Source organism: Bos taurus, chromosome 2 (assembly GCF_002263795.3).
Source record: "Bos taurus isolate L1 Dominette 01449 registration number 42190680 breed Hereford chromosome 2, ARS-UCD2.0, whole genome shotgun sequence".
NCBI classification, from domain to species: domain Eukaryota; kingdom Metazoa; phylum Chordata; class Mammalia; order Artiodactyla; family Bovidae; genus Bos; species Bos taurus.
Window position 1 is genome coordinate 69622558 of NC_037329.1, and position 18087 is coordinate 69640644.

Genomic DNA, 18087 nt, shown 5'->3' on the forward strand with positions numbered 1-18087 from the left:
ATACAATACAGTTACCCCATGACACTCTAATCCAGAAACGCCTTGCTTTGGAAGAAATGGCTGTTTGGTTGAGTGAAAACACAAATGCGAAAATGAGAAAACCAAGAAAGATGTCATAATGAATGCATAAATGATTATTAATGGTAATAATAATGATGATAGTTCACACTTAGTAAATGTGCACTCTGAGTTGGATTATTCTACATCTTTTACATTTTAATCTTCACAACAGTGTTGTGAGCTAGTACAACTTCTGCCCCCATTTTACAGATGCCATAAACTGAGGCACAACAATTAAGTGTACTGACGGAAATCATGCAGTGAAAGGGAGGAACTAGCATTTGAAACCAGCCAGTCTGGCCTTAGAACATATGCACCTCAGCGCCCTCTGAGGACTGAGACAATGACCACAGGAAGCAGAGGGAGGCTGGGGTCAGGGAAGGCTCACGGGAAGCACCGGGAATGGGGTCTAGACAGCGGAGGGGCGGCAGGAGAGTAGGGGGAGGAGCTGTGTCTCACTTAAGAAAATCCAGGGGTTGGGTAGGGAGTGAGAAAACAGGTTCACTGGACCTCGGCTATGGACTCTTTAAGAGGTCACCAGCCGCTTTGGCTAGCACATTATTACTGAAAAGGCAGTAGGTAAGAGCACAGGCTTTGATGTCACACGGACCTGCGTTCAGATTCTTTTTATGGCACTTTAGGAGCTGTGTGATCTTGGACAAATCACTGAGCCTCTCTGAACCTCAGCTTTTTGATCTGAAAAACAGGAATGAGTATCTTCCTCACAGAGTTGTTTAGCCTGACCAAAGGGCCTGGACACTGGAAAGGGTAGCACTATAAGATTTATATGCCTTCCCTGCTGCTGGCAATTAAGAATCATGAATAAACACATACACACACACAAAAATGTGAATGAAGAGAAAACTCTGCGATTCCTTTATGAAGTTATAAAACCCCATCTTGACTTCCTGTTTTTTCCACTCCAGGCTTAGTACATAGCCAGCCTGTAATGTACACTGTGCTCTCTCTCACTGCCAGGAGGCTGTTCACACCCATCTAGGGTGTCTCTCATCAGATGAGGATGCTCAGGCCCCCATTTTAGAGTTATTAAAGCCCATATGTTTGACCCTGGGGCCATGATTTTCAATCACCCTTCATTTCCAGTCCCATGATGAGGAGTTGTCGCAGTTCCCCAACCTGCAGAGGCAGCAGACTGGGAACACCAGGAGGAAGATGCAGGGATCAAAAGCAGCTGGTACACCCCTGCTGACTGGGGTTGCTCAAGGACCAGAGCCTTGTTGTCCCATCCCTTTTGGGAGCCTGTCAGTGTCAGACAGAGGCAAAGTAGAGGGATACTTCCATATCTCAAATGTGCTCTCCCATTAGCCAAGCATTTCTTACCTTTTCTGTTTTGCTCTGGCGGCTAAATCCATATCTCCTGCAAGCCACAGAAGAGAGGAGCTCAATTATTACTCCAAAACAACAAAAAAGGTGATCAAATGAATTTTAGTTGCACTCTTATATGAAAAGCACCAAAGAGAATTTTGGCTATTTGGTGACTGGAGAACATGTTTCAAGTGCCAAAACCACAAACATATTCCACTGTATTTGAATAAAGGGCCCAGCATTCAATTTGCCACATAAATACTATCAATATAAATGGGAACTCTCCATGCAAAGCACACCATTCTCTTAAAGTGTGATTACTACTGTTTGAATACAGAACTATACCGATCCATAGTTTAAGCTAGAAGCCTTAAAAATATCTGTATATGTGAATGTGTTTGCTCAAGCTTAACATGCTCTCTAATGACTACTTTCATAACCTCACATCCAGCCCACTTTTTATTCTCAAACACAACCCAAGCACAATGCCAAAAATGTTGTGTGCTCACTTCACGCAAGTTTAAATTCAAAGACACTCACAGATGCACTTTAAACTAGCTTATTTTCAGGTTCTAATTAACATCTTTTTCTTTTAAGCAATACAAAAACCATTCGATCTAAAACAAAAACCATAATGCAAAACACCCAAACTCACTTACCTTTAAATGGTTTATAAGGAAATAAAATTACACACAACCATTTAAGAAAAACAAATTAAGGGACCCTGCTCTGCCTTCACTCACAGCTCACCCCACTTGCTGGGTCATGTGCTGGCTTCTGCCCTTGTCTCAAGCCTCCACTTCCACTCTCCCTCCCAATCCCTTATTCAACCTCCTACTGGCCTTATACGCATCTGGCAAGGCAGAGAACAGAAGCCCTCCTAGTGGGCACTGTCACCAGGGCCTCCTTTCCATGGACCCAGCTAACAACCACTGAGCCTCACCCCAGCAGCTCACCTCCCCTGCTCCTGGGCATCGGCGCCGAGCAGAGTTCTGCATATACTGTGCTGTTCTCCTGTCTCCTCCTACCTTTCTACTCACTCCTCACATCTCAGCTCTAAAGCCACCTCTTCCTTTGAGGCATGCCCAGACTTCACTTTGGATGCTTTTGGTCATTTCCAAAAGTCAGTTCCACTCAATCTGAAAATCTCAATCTAGGACCAGTGCTTTGCCAGACATGTGATGAGTGTGAAGGGAAAGACACACTTGGGCACAGGATTTCTCAGGATTGGGCTGACAAATCACAGGCTTAGTTTATAGTTGAGTCTAGTGCACAGCACAGGTTGGGTAGTAGCAGGTCAGGACACTGGGTTTAGATTCTTCACCCTGATGACAGCCAGCTCTGTGACATGGGGGAAACTGCTTCACCTCTCTGAGCTTATCTGTATCACTGATAAGGTATTATAGACATGATCTCCAGCCCTGTTTAAACAGCTTCCATATGATTTCTATAAATTACCACTGACAGTATAGGAGGGTTAGAAGGAGACACAAACTACAGGCTGTGTAGTTTGGGTTGGACACTTTAAATTACAGCAGCACTCTGCCCTGGCTGATCTATCCCTGTGCCTGTACGTGTTCCCCCTACTTTCTGATCAGCAATCATGTCCAGCTGACTGTTGGCATGTCTGCATCCTTCTCCAAGAAAATGCAGAAATCAAGAAGCCAAATATATCACCTGTCCTTGCAATAGGCTGTCTTATAACTGGAGAGACCAGAAGTCATTGCTGGGTACACTGTGCCCATCCACAGATCGACAGGCCCACAGTGCAGAAGATCAAAGTTCAATTCTGAGTGTCCACCCAAATCCTGTACAAGACCTAATGGCAGATTCTGTGAACTGGCTTAGTCATCTTTCTATACTGTACAGGCCAGAAAACAAACAGCTCTATTTTCCACATTCCCTTGTACCCAGAGTTCTGAATACTATTTAAGTTCCATCAATGAGATGTATTTGCTGGAGTTTTGAATGTGTAACAGTTAGAGCAGGAAACAGTGAGAGCATAAGGGGTTCACTGTGCTCATGGGGATCACAGCAGAAGTAACCTGATTCTGGGCCAGAAGCTGTGACAGTGGTTTTCTGATCTTGGAAAAAGCAGTGGCTCTTTTGCCAGCAGCTGTGGTACCAGCTTCCCAGCACCACAGGCTATCTGCCAGCTTCTTGACCACAGAGGCAGCAGCAGCAGCCTCAGCAGCCCAGATCTACTGTGATCTTGGGCAGTAACCCTGCTCAGTCCAGATCACATGCCTTAACTCTTCCCATCCACCCTCGTAATCAATCCCTTCTGCTGGAACTAGTGGGTGGGTTCTGAGTCCTGAACCAGGGACTCAAACCAGCTGACCAACAGAGGGTCTCTCCAAAGTTTCCCACTCCTTGAAGTGTCCTTGCACCCCAGGTATTCTTTTGTTTCCCAAGCCTTCAGTCTCTGGAGACCTTTAAGGGCAGAAGACATACCCTCAGACAGGCAGGTCTTATCAAAGATCCAGGAACTTTTGGATTTTCCAAATAAAGAAGTAAACAACTAAACATGAGTAAATTCAATTCCCAGGTCCAAGCTACTTCTCCTTAAAGACAGAAGCTCAGGAAGACTTTTCTGACCACCCCAAACTAGGCTTCTGTGCCTGTCTACCCTTATGCTCTCACTGTCTCTTCCTCTAACTGTTGGACTTTCAAAACTCCAGAAAATGCATCTCAAGGGCAGAACCTAAATAGTATTAACAACTCTAGGTGCAAAGGAATATGGAAAATAGAGTTGCTTGTTTTCTGGCCTGCACAGGATAGAAAGATGCTGGATGTTGACTAAGTAAAGTCTCCTACAGGATTTGGGTGGACATGTGCTTCTGTGTTGACACCAAAAAAAGCATTCGCACTCACTCCATAGGGTACAATTATTCTGTATTATATGCACTCTGTCTGTTGAGCCCTGGAGGGGAGGAAATCTTCTCCACTCACTCTTTTTCTCTATACTTTTAAAGTTGAGGTTTAATTCATACAACATAAAATTCATTTTAAAATGCATATTTCAGCAGTTTTTAGTGTATTCACTACTTTGTGTAACTAGTGCTGCGCCACACATATAACTTTAGTATTCACCTACCCAAGTTATTCTGAACATATTTAAATATACTCAAATAACTAAAGCATGTATTTAAAAATTTAACTTCATTATTAAGATTCTGTTTCTAAGCCACACTAGTCACACTGTAAGTGTTCAACAGTCACAGGTGGCTAGTGACCACTACATTGGACATCATCATTCTAGAAAACAAACATTCTAGTCTTCTTCCCTGGGGCACATTAAGACAGATACCAAATTATCTGGAACCCAGAACAAATCAGGGACATAAAAAGCCCTAAATACTAAGGACAATGGATTCTGTTCTTTGTTCATTCAATGAACATTTAATAAACACCTTCTGTGAACATATCATGGGCCTTCAGAAGGGACATAGGTTAGAAGAGATATGTTACATGCACTTAAAATGCACTTCCTCACACTGGCAGTTTCATAGTGTGGTTAGGTGTGTAAGTTAGCTCCTAAAAGTTTACTGAACTCATAATATAATTGAAATATTACAAAGATACCATTGTGTTTCAGTCTAAAATCAAAACTATGAGTCTTGTTTTTCCAACAACATAGTATTTAAAGAAATATACCTTAACATGTTTTTAACAAGACATACCAACCTAGATAGCATATGGAAAAGCAGAGACATTACTTTGCCAACAAAGGTCCATCTAGTCAAGGCTATGGTTTTTCCTGTGGTCATGTATAGATGTGAGAGTTGGACTGTGAAGAAAGCTGAGCACCGAAGAATTGATGCTTTTGAACTGTGGTGTTGGAGAAGACTCTTGAGAGTCCCTTGGACTGCAAGGAGATCCAACCAGTCCATTCTAAAGGAGATCAGCCCTGGGTGTTCTTTGGAAGGAATGACGCTAAAGCTGAAACTCCAGTACTTTGGCCACCTCATGCGAAGAGTTGACTCATTGGAAGACTCTGATGCTGGGAGGGATTGGAGGCAGGAGGAAAAGGGGACGACAGAGGATGAGATGGCTGGATGGCATCACCAACTCGACGGACGTGAGTTTGAGTGAACTCCGGGAGTTGGTGATGGACAGGGGGTGCTGCAATTCATGGGGTCGCAAAGAGTCGGACACGACTGAGCAACTGAACTGAACTGAACAGTCCTTAAGGCCCTCAGCATAGTTGTCCAGGCTCAAAATATACCCTTGAGCAACTGAAAGTCAAAAAAGGGAGGAGAAACTGGGATGCTGGCCTCAAAGTCAGATGCTCTATGGACCTAGGCTGAGTGACCTTTAACTGCAAAGAGGATACACTGTTTTCAGACCTTATTACGTAGCAGTCAAAATATTTTCCCTCTCATCAAGAGGAGAAATGAAGAGGAAAACAAGCACTGACAACAAATGAGGGATTTAGATTCCTAGGTGGGGAGGAGCAATTAAGGGATGCCACAATGGTGAGGGAGAGGCTGGAAGGAGCAGAGTGAGACCCAGAACCAGCAGGGGGCCAGCCCTGCTTGATGAGGAAGGGAGGCAAAGAGGGTAAGGCTTGTCTTAAATGGGCTTGAGGGAGAACTAGAACTGGGGGGATGAGAACATAGGGACAAGGAAAACTGAAAAAGAGAGGCTCAGCATAGGATTCTCATTTGAATCCAAAAGTCATATTTATGAGCGCCTGAGAACCAAAAACTGCTGCTGCTAAGGATAATAAAGATGATGGTGGTGGTGATGAAGATGATGGTGGTGATGATGATGTGGTGGTGGTGGTGATAGCATCTAATAGTTGACATTTACTGTTTTCTACATGGAACAGACTATCAAAATCCCTCATAAAGACCCTATTATATGACCCTCACCTAATGGGAAAGATCTCCATGCAGTGGAGAGCACTGACTAGAACCCTGAGAGAAGAGTCTAACAGCCAGATAGGAGGACAGGAGCCTTCCCAAGGAAGGGGAATAAATGAATGACTTCTCTGGGCTGTAAGTTTCATCCAATTTGCTCTGTCAGTTGTAATAACTCTTTAGTTGTTCAGTCTCAGAGCAAACAAAAAAGACTGGGCCTGTCTTTCTATGACCAAGAACCAAATTATCACCAGAGGCTCAAACGCATTTTATATAATGATGATGACATGCTTTTGCAGTCCATCAGACCTGAGCTCAAGTCCCAGTATGAGGCTCTTACTAGTTAACAGTTGACCTTGGGCAGGTTACTTTTTAACCTCTGTGAAAGCTGTCTTCATCATTCTCAAAAAGGGGAATGAACTGAATAAACCATCAGAATTCTCCACCTTCACAAATTCACCCTCTCCTTATCAGAAAAGCTAAAAAAAAAAAAAAAAAAGGCAAAATAACCCCATCTCCTAAAAAACAAAAAAAAGCCTTCACCAAGCAGCTACCCCAGGCTTAGAAATCAGGAGCCAGCATGACCCCACCAACAAGAACTAAGGTGAGTACCGAGACACATATTGGATATTGGAAAAAATGAAGGTATGAACCATACAAACTAACAAAAAACACATTTCCCTGAGTTCTTTTTGGCTCTAGGACACGTGAGACTCACAGAGGCTGTCTCTCCAGCTCTGGCTCATGTGGACCAGCACAGCCTTGTCTGCCCTCTTGCAGCTGGGGGGTGGCTAGAAAGCCCCCATCACAGTGTCCAGTTGCACAAGGTCCCACACCCTAAAGGACCCCACACTTGGGTTGTTGTTGCTGTCATGAAATTCTTAACGATTAATCATTATTCATAACTCTTAACATGGGATCCTGCATTTTCATTTTATATTGGCCCCTGCACATTAGGAGCTGGTCTGGAGGTACCTGATTCAGAAGAGGAGTTCAATTCACAGCAGCAAATGGTGAGCATAGGGCAGCCCTCACAGCTAGATTAGGGCCAGAACTAACAACTTCCTTTTAATGAAATGGACTAGCTTTCATTCTTAAGAGCCAGCATTACTCTCTCAAAAACAAACAAAAAGTGGCAATGGCAATTCCACTTGAGAGATGGAATTAGTAAGGCAATTAAACCTTAATTTCCTGCTGGTTCTCTCCAGCATCCTAGAGGGAGAAGCCATAGATGCTCACTCTGAGACGCTAGTGGCGGTGACGTTAGCTCCAGCCCCCCAATGAGGGCTGGGTTATAAGCAGAGCAACACACAGCAACCACTCAGATGAGAGAGGAGGAAAGCACCAGGAGACATACTCACATCAAGGAATCAGTGACCCTAAGTAGAAAATTCAGGACATAAAGGAAGGTTAATACCCAGAGTCAAGCAAAAAAAATCCAACGAGGAGAGGCATTTCTGTGTGTTTAAGTGAAAACTGAGGCCAAAAGAATTTTTTTTCAATTAGAGATATTTTTAAGAAGTGACAAAACAACTTCTAAATTCTTCATTTTTCTGTTCAGGACAATTCTTCACAGGAAACCAAAACTAGTATCTAACACAAAGTAAAGCTGCTTTAACTGCGGTTTCCCTGAACATGTTTACAAATGGCAGGGGCAAGGACGGTAGCCCACCCAAGCCTCCGTGAACACCCCCACATGGCCTGACTTCCTAAGGAGGGCAGAGCTGGGGCAGGGGAGGAACTACAGAGATTAGGCTTCTACCACCATCAGGGAAGCTACCCACAGAAACTGGACTCATTCAACACCGGAGGGAAAAGTACTCGGTGTTGGAAATCTCGGGCCCAAAATTGTAAACTTGACCGGGTGAGAACTAACCAAGTTCATCCCAATGAAGTGATTTAAATCAGCTTTTCTTTTCAATGGTTTTATCAAATAGATGCTTATAAACAGGGTCCCCTTCTTTACCGGCCATATTCCAAAAGCGTGGCATGGATCCGCGACTCTTCATCTAGCAGCTCCTCTGCTCCCTGCTGGCGTTTGTATTTCCGACGAGGTTTGTAAGCATCCTAAGAAGTGGATGAGGTGGAGAATTACCGAGGGTGAAGAGGCATCTGGCCTGTCAGGGGCGGGCCTTCCTCCCCGTGGTGGTGGGTGTACAGCTCCCCTGTGGGTAAACAGCTGGCTGGGGTGGCTGCCTTCAAGGAGTCTGCCCTTTTTTTTTTAGTGTTGTAGCAAATACTTCCACCCAAGCCATTGTTGTCAACTTTGTTTTATCTTGGCTGGGGCTTTTTCTATCCTATAACACTTTATCATCTTTTTTCCTAACTCAGGGATTGTTTTATATGTTACTTTTATAGATTATATTTAACCTTTTAATCTATTTAGAATTTCTTCTGGTACAGTGAAAAGTTGGTAAGTATAGATATATTTTTCTCTGAATGGAAAATTAAGAACCCCAACATCATAAATTTAATTGTCTATCCTTTCCTTGATTTAAAATGGCAAACATATACACACATAAAACATGTACCAGTATTATCCTCTGCAATTTTTCTTGTTTAATGAGTATCCTGTATCCATTGTTCTTTTTCAAATTTCTTGGACATTCTTACACATTTTCTCTTCCAAATGAATTGCAGTATCAGCTTGTCAAGTTCATTATGAAAAATTGTTGAGCTTGGATTAGAATCACACCAAATTTATAGATTACTGTGGGAAGATCTGACATCTCTGTAATACTGAATCTTGCCTTGAAAAGCAAGATTTATCTCTATTCAAATCTGTTTCATCCCTTAATAAAATTATCCAGAAAGAAATACAAATTTTTCACACACACTACATATCCAGACCTTTCTACCACCCAGAGACATAAACTGCAACAATCACCAATATAGAAGTTAACCTAGTATACTTAAAAAAAAAAAATTCTTTCATGGCAAAAGAAATCTCAAATTCTTAAATTCTAATACCAAAAAAGGAAAGTTGATATAAACCCTTCAGAGATATATCTATTTTTACAGAAGTGTTTGAGGTTTATCCTCAAAAAAAAACTTATAAAACACAAAATGCATTATAAGCTTCCAATGACTTTTAAATTATTAGAGTATTATTTAGTTATAAATATAGAAATAAATATAGATCCATCTTGTGTAGGACACATACTAAAACTGCATATACATATTTCCTAAACAAAGTATACGGCATGTAGTAGGTGCTCAATTAATGTAGGTCGTCACCCTGAGATGATCTGGTTTACCATTCTACCCCAAATACATGTCCTTCGTGACTGCAAACTGGCATCAAATAATACCTTAACAATATTTGTTCAGGGCTCTAGGTACAAGTAGGCAGTTGTTTGTGCAAGGTATTTCAGTTTACCCCTGGATCTTTTCTTTCCCACTGGCAGAGTTTGCTTGGTGGCTCAGATGGTAAAGACTCTGCCTGCAATGCGGGAGACCCGGGTTTGATCCCTGGGTCGGGAAGATCCCCTGGGGAAGGTAATGGCAACCCACTTCAGTATTCTAGTCTGGGAAATCCCATGGACAGAGGAGCCTGGTGGGCTACAGTCCACGGGGTCACAAAGAGTTGGACACGACTGAAGCGACTCAGCACATACACATACGTAAAATCTCCACTTAGATATCACCAGGACAAGCACTACTATCTGGCTTCTCCAGACTGTGGTATTTTTAGGCTAATCAAAATTGTTCCCCTCTTGATAATTCTGGTTAACTTTATTATCATCTCACTTTTTATTAAGAAAAGTTTCAAGCATAAAGAAAAACATCCTTTCTGTAACATCTATAATTTCACCTATTTTGTGAAAAAGAAATGAAACAGGGTTCTGGGATGATCCTGGAGGGTTGTTATAACTCGCTGCCACAAGTATTCCTGTTTGCTGCTGGTGCCTACATGAACATGAATAGGAAGCTATAAATAACAAATCAGATTTATGAGGAAATGAAAACCATAATAAACTGGTATGACATCAGTTACTGTGTACGATTTAATTTCCATGGAGCTCTACTATTACAGCAGCTCTATATAATTGAGCTTAACTGCTACCTTCTTTAGTTACCATTCATAGAGTCAATGACCCAGACAGGAAGTTGGGTTCTTCTAAAAAAGGAATGACTCCAAAACAATAGCATACTTGAACCAACAGCACAAGGACCTTTTATTCAGCCAAACAATGACAATGTTGGCCTTTGTGCAATTATTCCTTATACTTTAAAGCACCTCATACACATCTTACTTTTTGCATTTTATAACTACACTGTGGGCAGAAGCAGGGCAGATGCTATTACCTTCACCTTGCTATTAAACAAGCAGAGAACAAATAATTTGTCCAGGATTGCTAGAATAGGTACCCAGGTAGCTAGTCCCAAGGTTTCCTACTATACTAACTTGGCTCAGCCACTAGTCACTCCAGCTGAGCCCTTTCATGAGACTATACAATGTGAAGTGGCCACGTGGATCATTACAATGCTTTGCTTAAGTAAAGGACCTAAATGTTCCCAGGCCAAGTATAAAGAACTATTACTAAGTCACCCTTTTAAGAAACGAGTCAGGAACACTGATGTCTAGTCCCGTCTCTGCCATTAACAAGCTGTATGACCCTGGGAAAGGCAATTTCCCTCAGTGGACCTTTTTCCATATCTGCACAATGATGGCTGGACTAACAGATTTTGAAGGAGACTCCTAGTCTCTCATTCTTTGTGTTCCTAACCCTGAGAAGATAATGAGTTGGTAGCATAATTCCATCAGTAATTTAAAGTCAGAGGTTATTTTTTAACTATGCTTTCTACATCAAGGCTGTATATTGTCACCCTGCTTATTTAACTTCTATGCAGAGTACATCATGAGAAACGCTGGACTGGAAGAAGCACAAGCTGGAATCAAGATTGCCGGGAGAAATATCAATAACCTCAGATAAGCAGATGACACCACCCTTATGGCAGAAAGTGAAGAGGAACTAAAAAGTCTCTTGATGAAGGTGAAAGTAGAGAGTGAAAAAGTTGGCTTAAAGCTCAACATTCAGAAAACTAAGATCATGGCATCCAGTCCCATCACTTCATGGCAAATAGATGGGGAAACAGTGGAAACAGTGTCAGACTTTATTTTTCTGGGCTCCAAAATCACTGCAGATGGTGACTGCAGCCATGAAATTAAAAGACACTTACTCCTTGGAAGGAAAGTTATGACCAACCTAGATAGCATATTCAAAAGCAGAGACATTACTTTGCCAACAAAGGTCCGTCTAGTCAAGGCTATGGTTTTTCCTGTGGTCATGTATGGATGTGAGAATTGGACTGTGAAGAAGGCTGAGCACCGAAGAATTGATGCTTTTGAACTGTGGTGTTGGAGAAGACTCTTGAGAGTCCCTTGGACTGCAAGGAGATCCAACCAGTCCATTCTAAAGGAGATCAGCCCTGGGATTTCTTTGGAAGGAATGATGCTGAAGCTGAAACTCCAGTACTCTGGCCACCTCATGCGAAGAGTTGACTCACTGGAAAAGACTGATGCTCGGAGGGATTGGGGGCAGGAGGAGAAGGGGACGACAGAGGATGAGATGGCTGGATGGCATCACTGACTCGATGGACATGAGTCTGAGTGAACTCCGGGAGTTGGTGATAGACAGGGAGGCCTGGCGTGCTGCGATTCATGGGGTCGCAAAGAGTCGGACACGACTGAGCGACTGATCTGATCTGATCTGATCTTATGCTTTCTAAAAAACATGACATCAATTTATCTTTGGCCGTTAACAGTGGCAGTAATAGTAATTGTTATTACTTATTGAATGTGTGGTATGTGTCAGGCATATACTGCTCTGTATGTGCTACCCACTTGACCTTCACACCCATGAGGGCAGTTATCCTTGTTTTATGTAAACAGATGATGGAACAGGCACAGAGGTTAAACAGCTTGCCCATGGTTACAAACGCAATAAATGAAAGAGAAGACTTCAGAACTGAGACTCTCAAGCACCTGCATGATGTGCCCTACCTCAACTGTGATCACCCTTCATGCTGGGCCCTGATCATCTGCTCAGCATATGGCAAAGGAAACACGAGTGTGGCTGGGGTTAAAAAGTTAAGGTGACCCCTCTGTAAAGCAGAGACTTGTGTACAGTGAGTGGCCCAGTTCTCCACTTCTCAGGACTGGCTACAAGTCAGGTTCACCCATCAGAGCCATTCCTCTGGGTCACATTCCAAATGGCAAGGAAGGGGTGGGAAGAGTTCAGCTCCACAGCTGTGTCCGCAACAACGCTCCAGTCACTGCCCCTCAGCTACGGCAGGCAACCCCTTCATGAAATAACCAGTGGGCAGCAAGACAGCCACCGACAGCCACTGCCCTCCAGAGCTCCAGGGGGCCGGACCACACCATACTCTGCAGGAAGCACATCTCATCTTCCCAGAGCTCAACTGGCAGCCCAAACCTGACTCTAACAGACACCTCCACCCACCGGTCGCTGAACAAACACTGCCTTCCACCTAAAGGGGCTCCATTGATGTCCCCTTCAGCAAGCACAGGGCCCTAAAACATCCTCTAAGAAAAAATTATTCTGAGACAAACAGGTTTGTCTTCATTTTTGCATTAATAAAACCACCACTACCACCACCACAAAAATGAAGCCCCTGGGAACTGAGTGGATGGAATGGTGAGATAGATGGATGGTAGTCATGTCGATGGGTAGGAAAGTCAGCTGGGGAGGAAGGTTTTCCCCAGACATCCCTTAAATCTTGTTCGTTCCCTATTCTCTCTTACAAGAGCTCCACTATGCAGGTCTGCGTTCTGCTCTATGAGGTCTAACGAAAGTTCCACTTCAGACCCCCTTCAAACTGTACCAAACAGCTTAACTCAGTAGGTAAGAAAGAGGCTGCTGTTTTGTATACATGAGCCAAGATGGCTTCTGTACATTGACTTCTAGGTTTATTTCTTCACAGCATACTGAGACGCACTGCTCAAAACCCTCCAACTCTTTACACACCCAATTATTCACAAGATGCCCCACTAAGCAGAGTTTGGGCCGTTTACAGTCTGTCCACACTGCATGCTCTGCAAAACTGCCCCATCATTTCTGAACCACAGATAGGAGAAGCCCGAGACTATACAAACCCCAGACTGCAGCTGCCCTTCAAATATCTCTAACCCACCAGGGGCTTCCTGCCCCCACCCCTGCCCCAGGTTCCCTTGTTTTCCTTCCTCCCCTTCTGGACTGTGGCCCCTGTGCCTAGGCCTCAGGATGGCTGCACACTGGGAGGGCCTCCCCACCCTGCAGGCAAACCTGTTAAAGCATTGCCTAAACAGAGCTTGTGGTGCTACTGACCCTGACCCATCACATCTTTCCCCTTGATGAGCCCCAAAGTCCCCTGCATCCCTTACAGCTGCAGTGTCCCTACTTTCACCCCACACTCTAGAATGCAGCTGGGCACACAGTGAATGCCTAGTTATTAATACTATTACTGAATGAACATATGGAGTCAGACAGACAGGGTTTAATCCTTGCCCCTTTGCTCTCTCTCCAGTTTGGGGCAAATTACTTTAACCCCTGACATTTTCCACCTGTGAAACAGGTATATGGAGAGAGACATAAGGATTAGTCAATCTATCTGTTTAACATATCTGACACACATTAAGGGTTAAGATATACATACAAGTGTGTTTTTCTATTATTAATAAAATGTACTAATATGTATTTTTTCTTATGTTGCCATATGTACATTTTATGTCCTGGGTGGAAAGGCCTGCCTCATGGTGTTTCCTATGGAAGAGTACAGTGGAGTTTTAAATGACATAGTCTTTTAGAGAACCAATAAAAAGTCTTCTTTTTTAAAAAAATTCTCTCCCCTCTGGTCTCATATAAAATTCTAAACATTACCAAAAAATGCTCAACAAACAGTAAATAAACATATTTTGGGGGCTCTGGATAAAATTTCATAGCTGCTCTTTATTCAAGGTTGAGAGGGAGTAAAAGATCTCACTGCACAGGTCCCAGGTACTTCATGAATATGGAAGGCTGACAGCTCAGAAAAGGAGGAAGTAAGCTGTAAAAGAGCACATAAGGTGAGACACATGAGCAATTATGATGCTGAAGTGGAAGGGTAAGGGGAGGACTGTCCTGGGTGGCAACAGTTTCATTTTTTTACATCCTTTGAAAATACCACCTCCCATCAAGCAGGCCTTCTACAAACCAGTCAGTTATTCTATAAAACGGGGATATGACCAAGTCAAGAAAAGAATACATTTCAAAGGCGAAGCAGAAGTATTGAGAATAATCCCCAGGAGGAAGAAAAATGAGGCCAAGACAAAAAGAGCTCAGAAGTTAAAAGTTCACACAACAGCCTTTCTGCCAGGCAATCTGGCAAGAGGTCCTACAGACTGGGGCATAACCTCTGAACCAATTTCACTTCAAGGAAATGTAACCCAAGTAAATAATTAAAGATAAAAGAAAAAAAGTTAGCTATGGGGATGTCCTACATAATAGCCAAAAAAAAAAAAAAAAACCCCAAACTAAAGAACAAAACCCAAAAAAACAAAGCTAGTTAAACTAGTACCACACAACGTGTAATGTTCAACCACTAAAAATGCTGTGGGGGCTTATTTACTGGCATGGAAATATAACCTTGATTATATTCTTGAGCAAAACAAGCACACAATAAAACAGAACATACAGTATCATGCTATTTTTTTTTGTAATCTCTAATTCTCTATATTAATATCCATAACTCTTGTATTTCCTACTTTGAATATCAGTGGTTATCTGTGGCTGGTGGTATCATGGGTGATTTAGTCTTTGTACTCTTTCTCCATTTCCTAATTTTTCCTTATTATTACTAAGCACTAGTATGTAAGAAAAACAACCTTTTGTAAAATTAAAAATCAAGCACCAAAAAATACAGATGAGCCACACAACCAAGGGCAAAGGCAGAAAATTGGAACAGTCGTACAAAGATGGATAAAGACAAGAATAAGCTAAAAATTTTTGAAAAAATTAAAACGTTTAATATTTATTTTTGAAAGGATATTATATCTAAGCAAGAGTAAAGTCTGCTTGTTGAGGCACAGTGAAACATGTTAATAGATGGGAAAAAAGACAACACAACCAACAGTCTCCACTTGGCATCCATTCTCCAGCTAGACAAACGGTCTTCAGTGGGGCAGGCACAGCAGATGCCCTCCTAAGGGCAGCGCACCCAACCACTCTGCATGCATTTGACTCTCTGGGACCCTGATGACTACTATCCCAAGGTCCTGAAATCAGTCAGGAACACGACTGCAGAGTTAGTGTCAGGGATATGTGAGAAATAAGACACCAGGTGAAGAGTGAGCAAACTAGAGAAGCACCAGCACCTGTTGTGCCTGAGGAGCCAGATGGAAAATCAAAACCTGGCTGCCTCTTCTCAGCTCTGCAACTGTGCAGGGATTTTACTAGCTTTTCTCAGTTTCAACTTCTTATAAAATGGAAAAATAACACATAAGTCCTTTAGCGTTGATGAGAACTAAATGAGATAATGCTTGTAAACCTAATTACATGCCAAGCACACAGGAGGCATTCAATCAGTACATGGTAGCTGCATTTGTATTTTATAAAAGGCTGGGTCTAGAAACCTGCCACCATATGTTAAACTGAATTTTAATCCTTAATTTAAATTTGGGACTCTACAGAATAGACTGGCCTGTAAGGGGCAGGTAAGAAACAGTGATGAGCCATGTGGAGGGCAGAACTGGGGAGGAGAAGAAAACATCCTTTAGAACCTGACACTTCCAAGAACCACACCCTGGTAATGTAGGAAAGACTTCATTCCTTTTCCTTGCTGCCCTGGTGGCTCAGACAATAAAGAATCTGCCTGCAATGTGGGACACCTGGTTCCATCCCTGGGTTGGGAAGATCCCCTGGAGAAAGGCATGGCAACCCACTCTAATATTCTTGCCTGGAGAATCCCATGGACAGAGGAGCCTGGCAGGCTACAGTCCATGGAACTGCAAAGAGGTGGACACGACTGAGCAACTTTCACACTTCACACTCATTTCTTTTACAAGGGGAGGGACTCTCTGTGAGGAGAGTGACTAGAAACAAAACCCAGCAAGCTGTTCTATGTCTTACAGGGGTCACAAGAAGATAACAGGAAGGCACACTTGACTCTCTGACAAGTTCCTCACTCCAAGGTTGCAAAGAAGAGTGTGCAGAGCTGTGGGTGAGCAGGAAGGAAATTAATGGCAACAGGGTTCAGCTAAGAAAACTAAGAAGGCAGCATCTGGAAATAAGAAGTACTTTCAGTAGACAAAGAAGAATATAAATAAACAAAACCCAAAGGCCACCTCTGGCCATCCATAAAAATTCTTTATCATTACAACAGTAATGTAACACCAGATGGTCAATACAGAAAGCAGACTGATTATACTCCTTGCAGCCAAAGATGGAGAAGCTCTATACAGTCAGCAAAAACAAGACCAGGAGCTGACTAAGGCTCAGATCATGAACTCCTTATTGCCAAATTCAGACTTAAATTGAAGTAAGGAAAACCACTAGATGATTCAGGTATGACCTAAACCAAATCCCTTACAATTATACACTGGACGTGACAAATAAATTCAAGGGATTAGATCTGATAGACAGAGTGCCTGAAGAACTATGGATAGAGGTTCATGACATTGTACAGGAGGCCGGGATCAAGAAAAAGAAACGTAAAAACACAAAATGGTTCTCTGAGGAGGCCTTGAAAATAGCTTTGAAAAGAAGAGAAGCGAAAGGTAAAGGAGAAAAGGAAAGATAAATGCATTTGAATGCAGAGTTCCAAAGAATAGCAAGGAAAGATAAGAAAGCCTTCCAAAGTTAATGGGGAAGACTGGAGATCTCTTCAAGAAAATTACAGATACCAAGGGAACATCTCATGAAAAGCTGGGCACAATAAAGGACAGAAATGGTATGGACCTAACAGAAGCTAAAGATATTAAGAAGAGGTGGCAAGAATACACAGAAGAACTACACAAAAAAGATCTTCACGACCCAGATAACCATGATGGTGTGATCACTCACCTACAGCCAGATATCTTGGAATGTGAAGTCAAGTGGGTCTTAGGAAGCATCACTACGAACAAAGCTAGTGGAGGTGATAGAATTCCAGTTGAGCTATTTCAAATCCTAAAAGATGATGCTGTTAAGGTGCTGCACTCAATATGCCAGCAAAATTGGAAAACTCAGCAGTGGCCACAGGACAGGAACAGGTCAGTTTTCATTCCAATCCCAAAGAAAGGCAATGCCAAAGAATGTTCAAACTATTGCACAATTGCACTCATCTCACACACTAGCAAAGTAATGCTCAAAATTCTCCAAGCTAGGCTTCAATAGTACATGAATCGAGAACTTGAAAATGTTCAAGCTGGATTTAGAAAAGGCAGAGGATCCTGAGATCAAATTGCCAACATCTGTTGGATCATGGAAAAAGCAAGAGAGTTCCAGAAAAACATCTACTTCTGCTTTATTGACTACACCAAAGTCTTTGACTGTGTGGATCACAACAAACTGTGGAAAATTCCAAAAGAGATGGGAATACCAGACCACCTTACCTGCCTCCTGAGAAATCTGTATGCAGGTGAAGAAGCAACAGGTAGAACTGGACAATGAACAACTGACTGGTTCCAAATCGGGAAAGGAGTATGTCAAGGCTGTATATTATCACCCTGCTTATTTAACTTATATGCAGAGTACATCATGAGAAATGCTGGACTAGATGAAGCACAAGCTGGAATCAAGACTGCCAAGAGAAATATCCATAACCTCAGATATGCAGATGACACCAACCTTATGGCAGAAAGAGAAGAACTAAAGAG

The 18087-nt window shown here is 42.6% G+C and overlaps 1 protein-coding gene across 2 annotated transcripts in view; it reads right to left on the reverse strand.

Moving 5' to 3' along the window:
* The window catches only part of CCDC93 (coiled-coil domain containing 93), a 103196-nt gene that overhangs the window by 61327 nt on the left and 23782 nt on the right, over window positions 1–18087 (reverse strand). Inside the window, exons 7-9 of one of the 2 annotated variants that reach the window (XM_005202545.5) lie at window positions 8218–8318; window positions 7613–7630; window positions 1402–1438 (exon numbers count right to left, since the gene is read on the reverse strand). In XM_005202545.5, coding sequence (XP_005202602.2) covers window positions 1402–1438; window positions 7613–7630; window positions 8218–8318 — 156 coding nt within the window. 2 annotated transcript variants of the gene reach the window in all.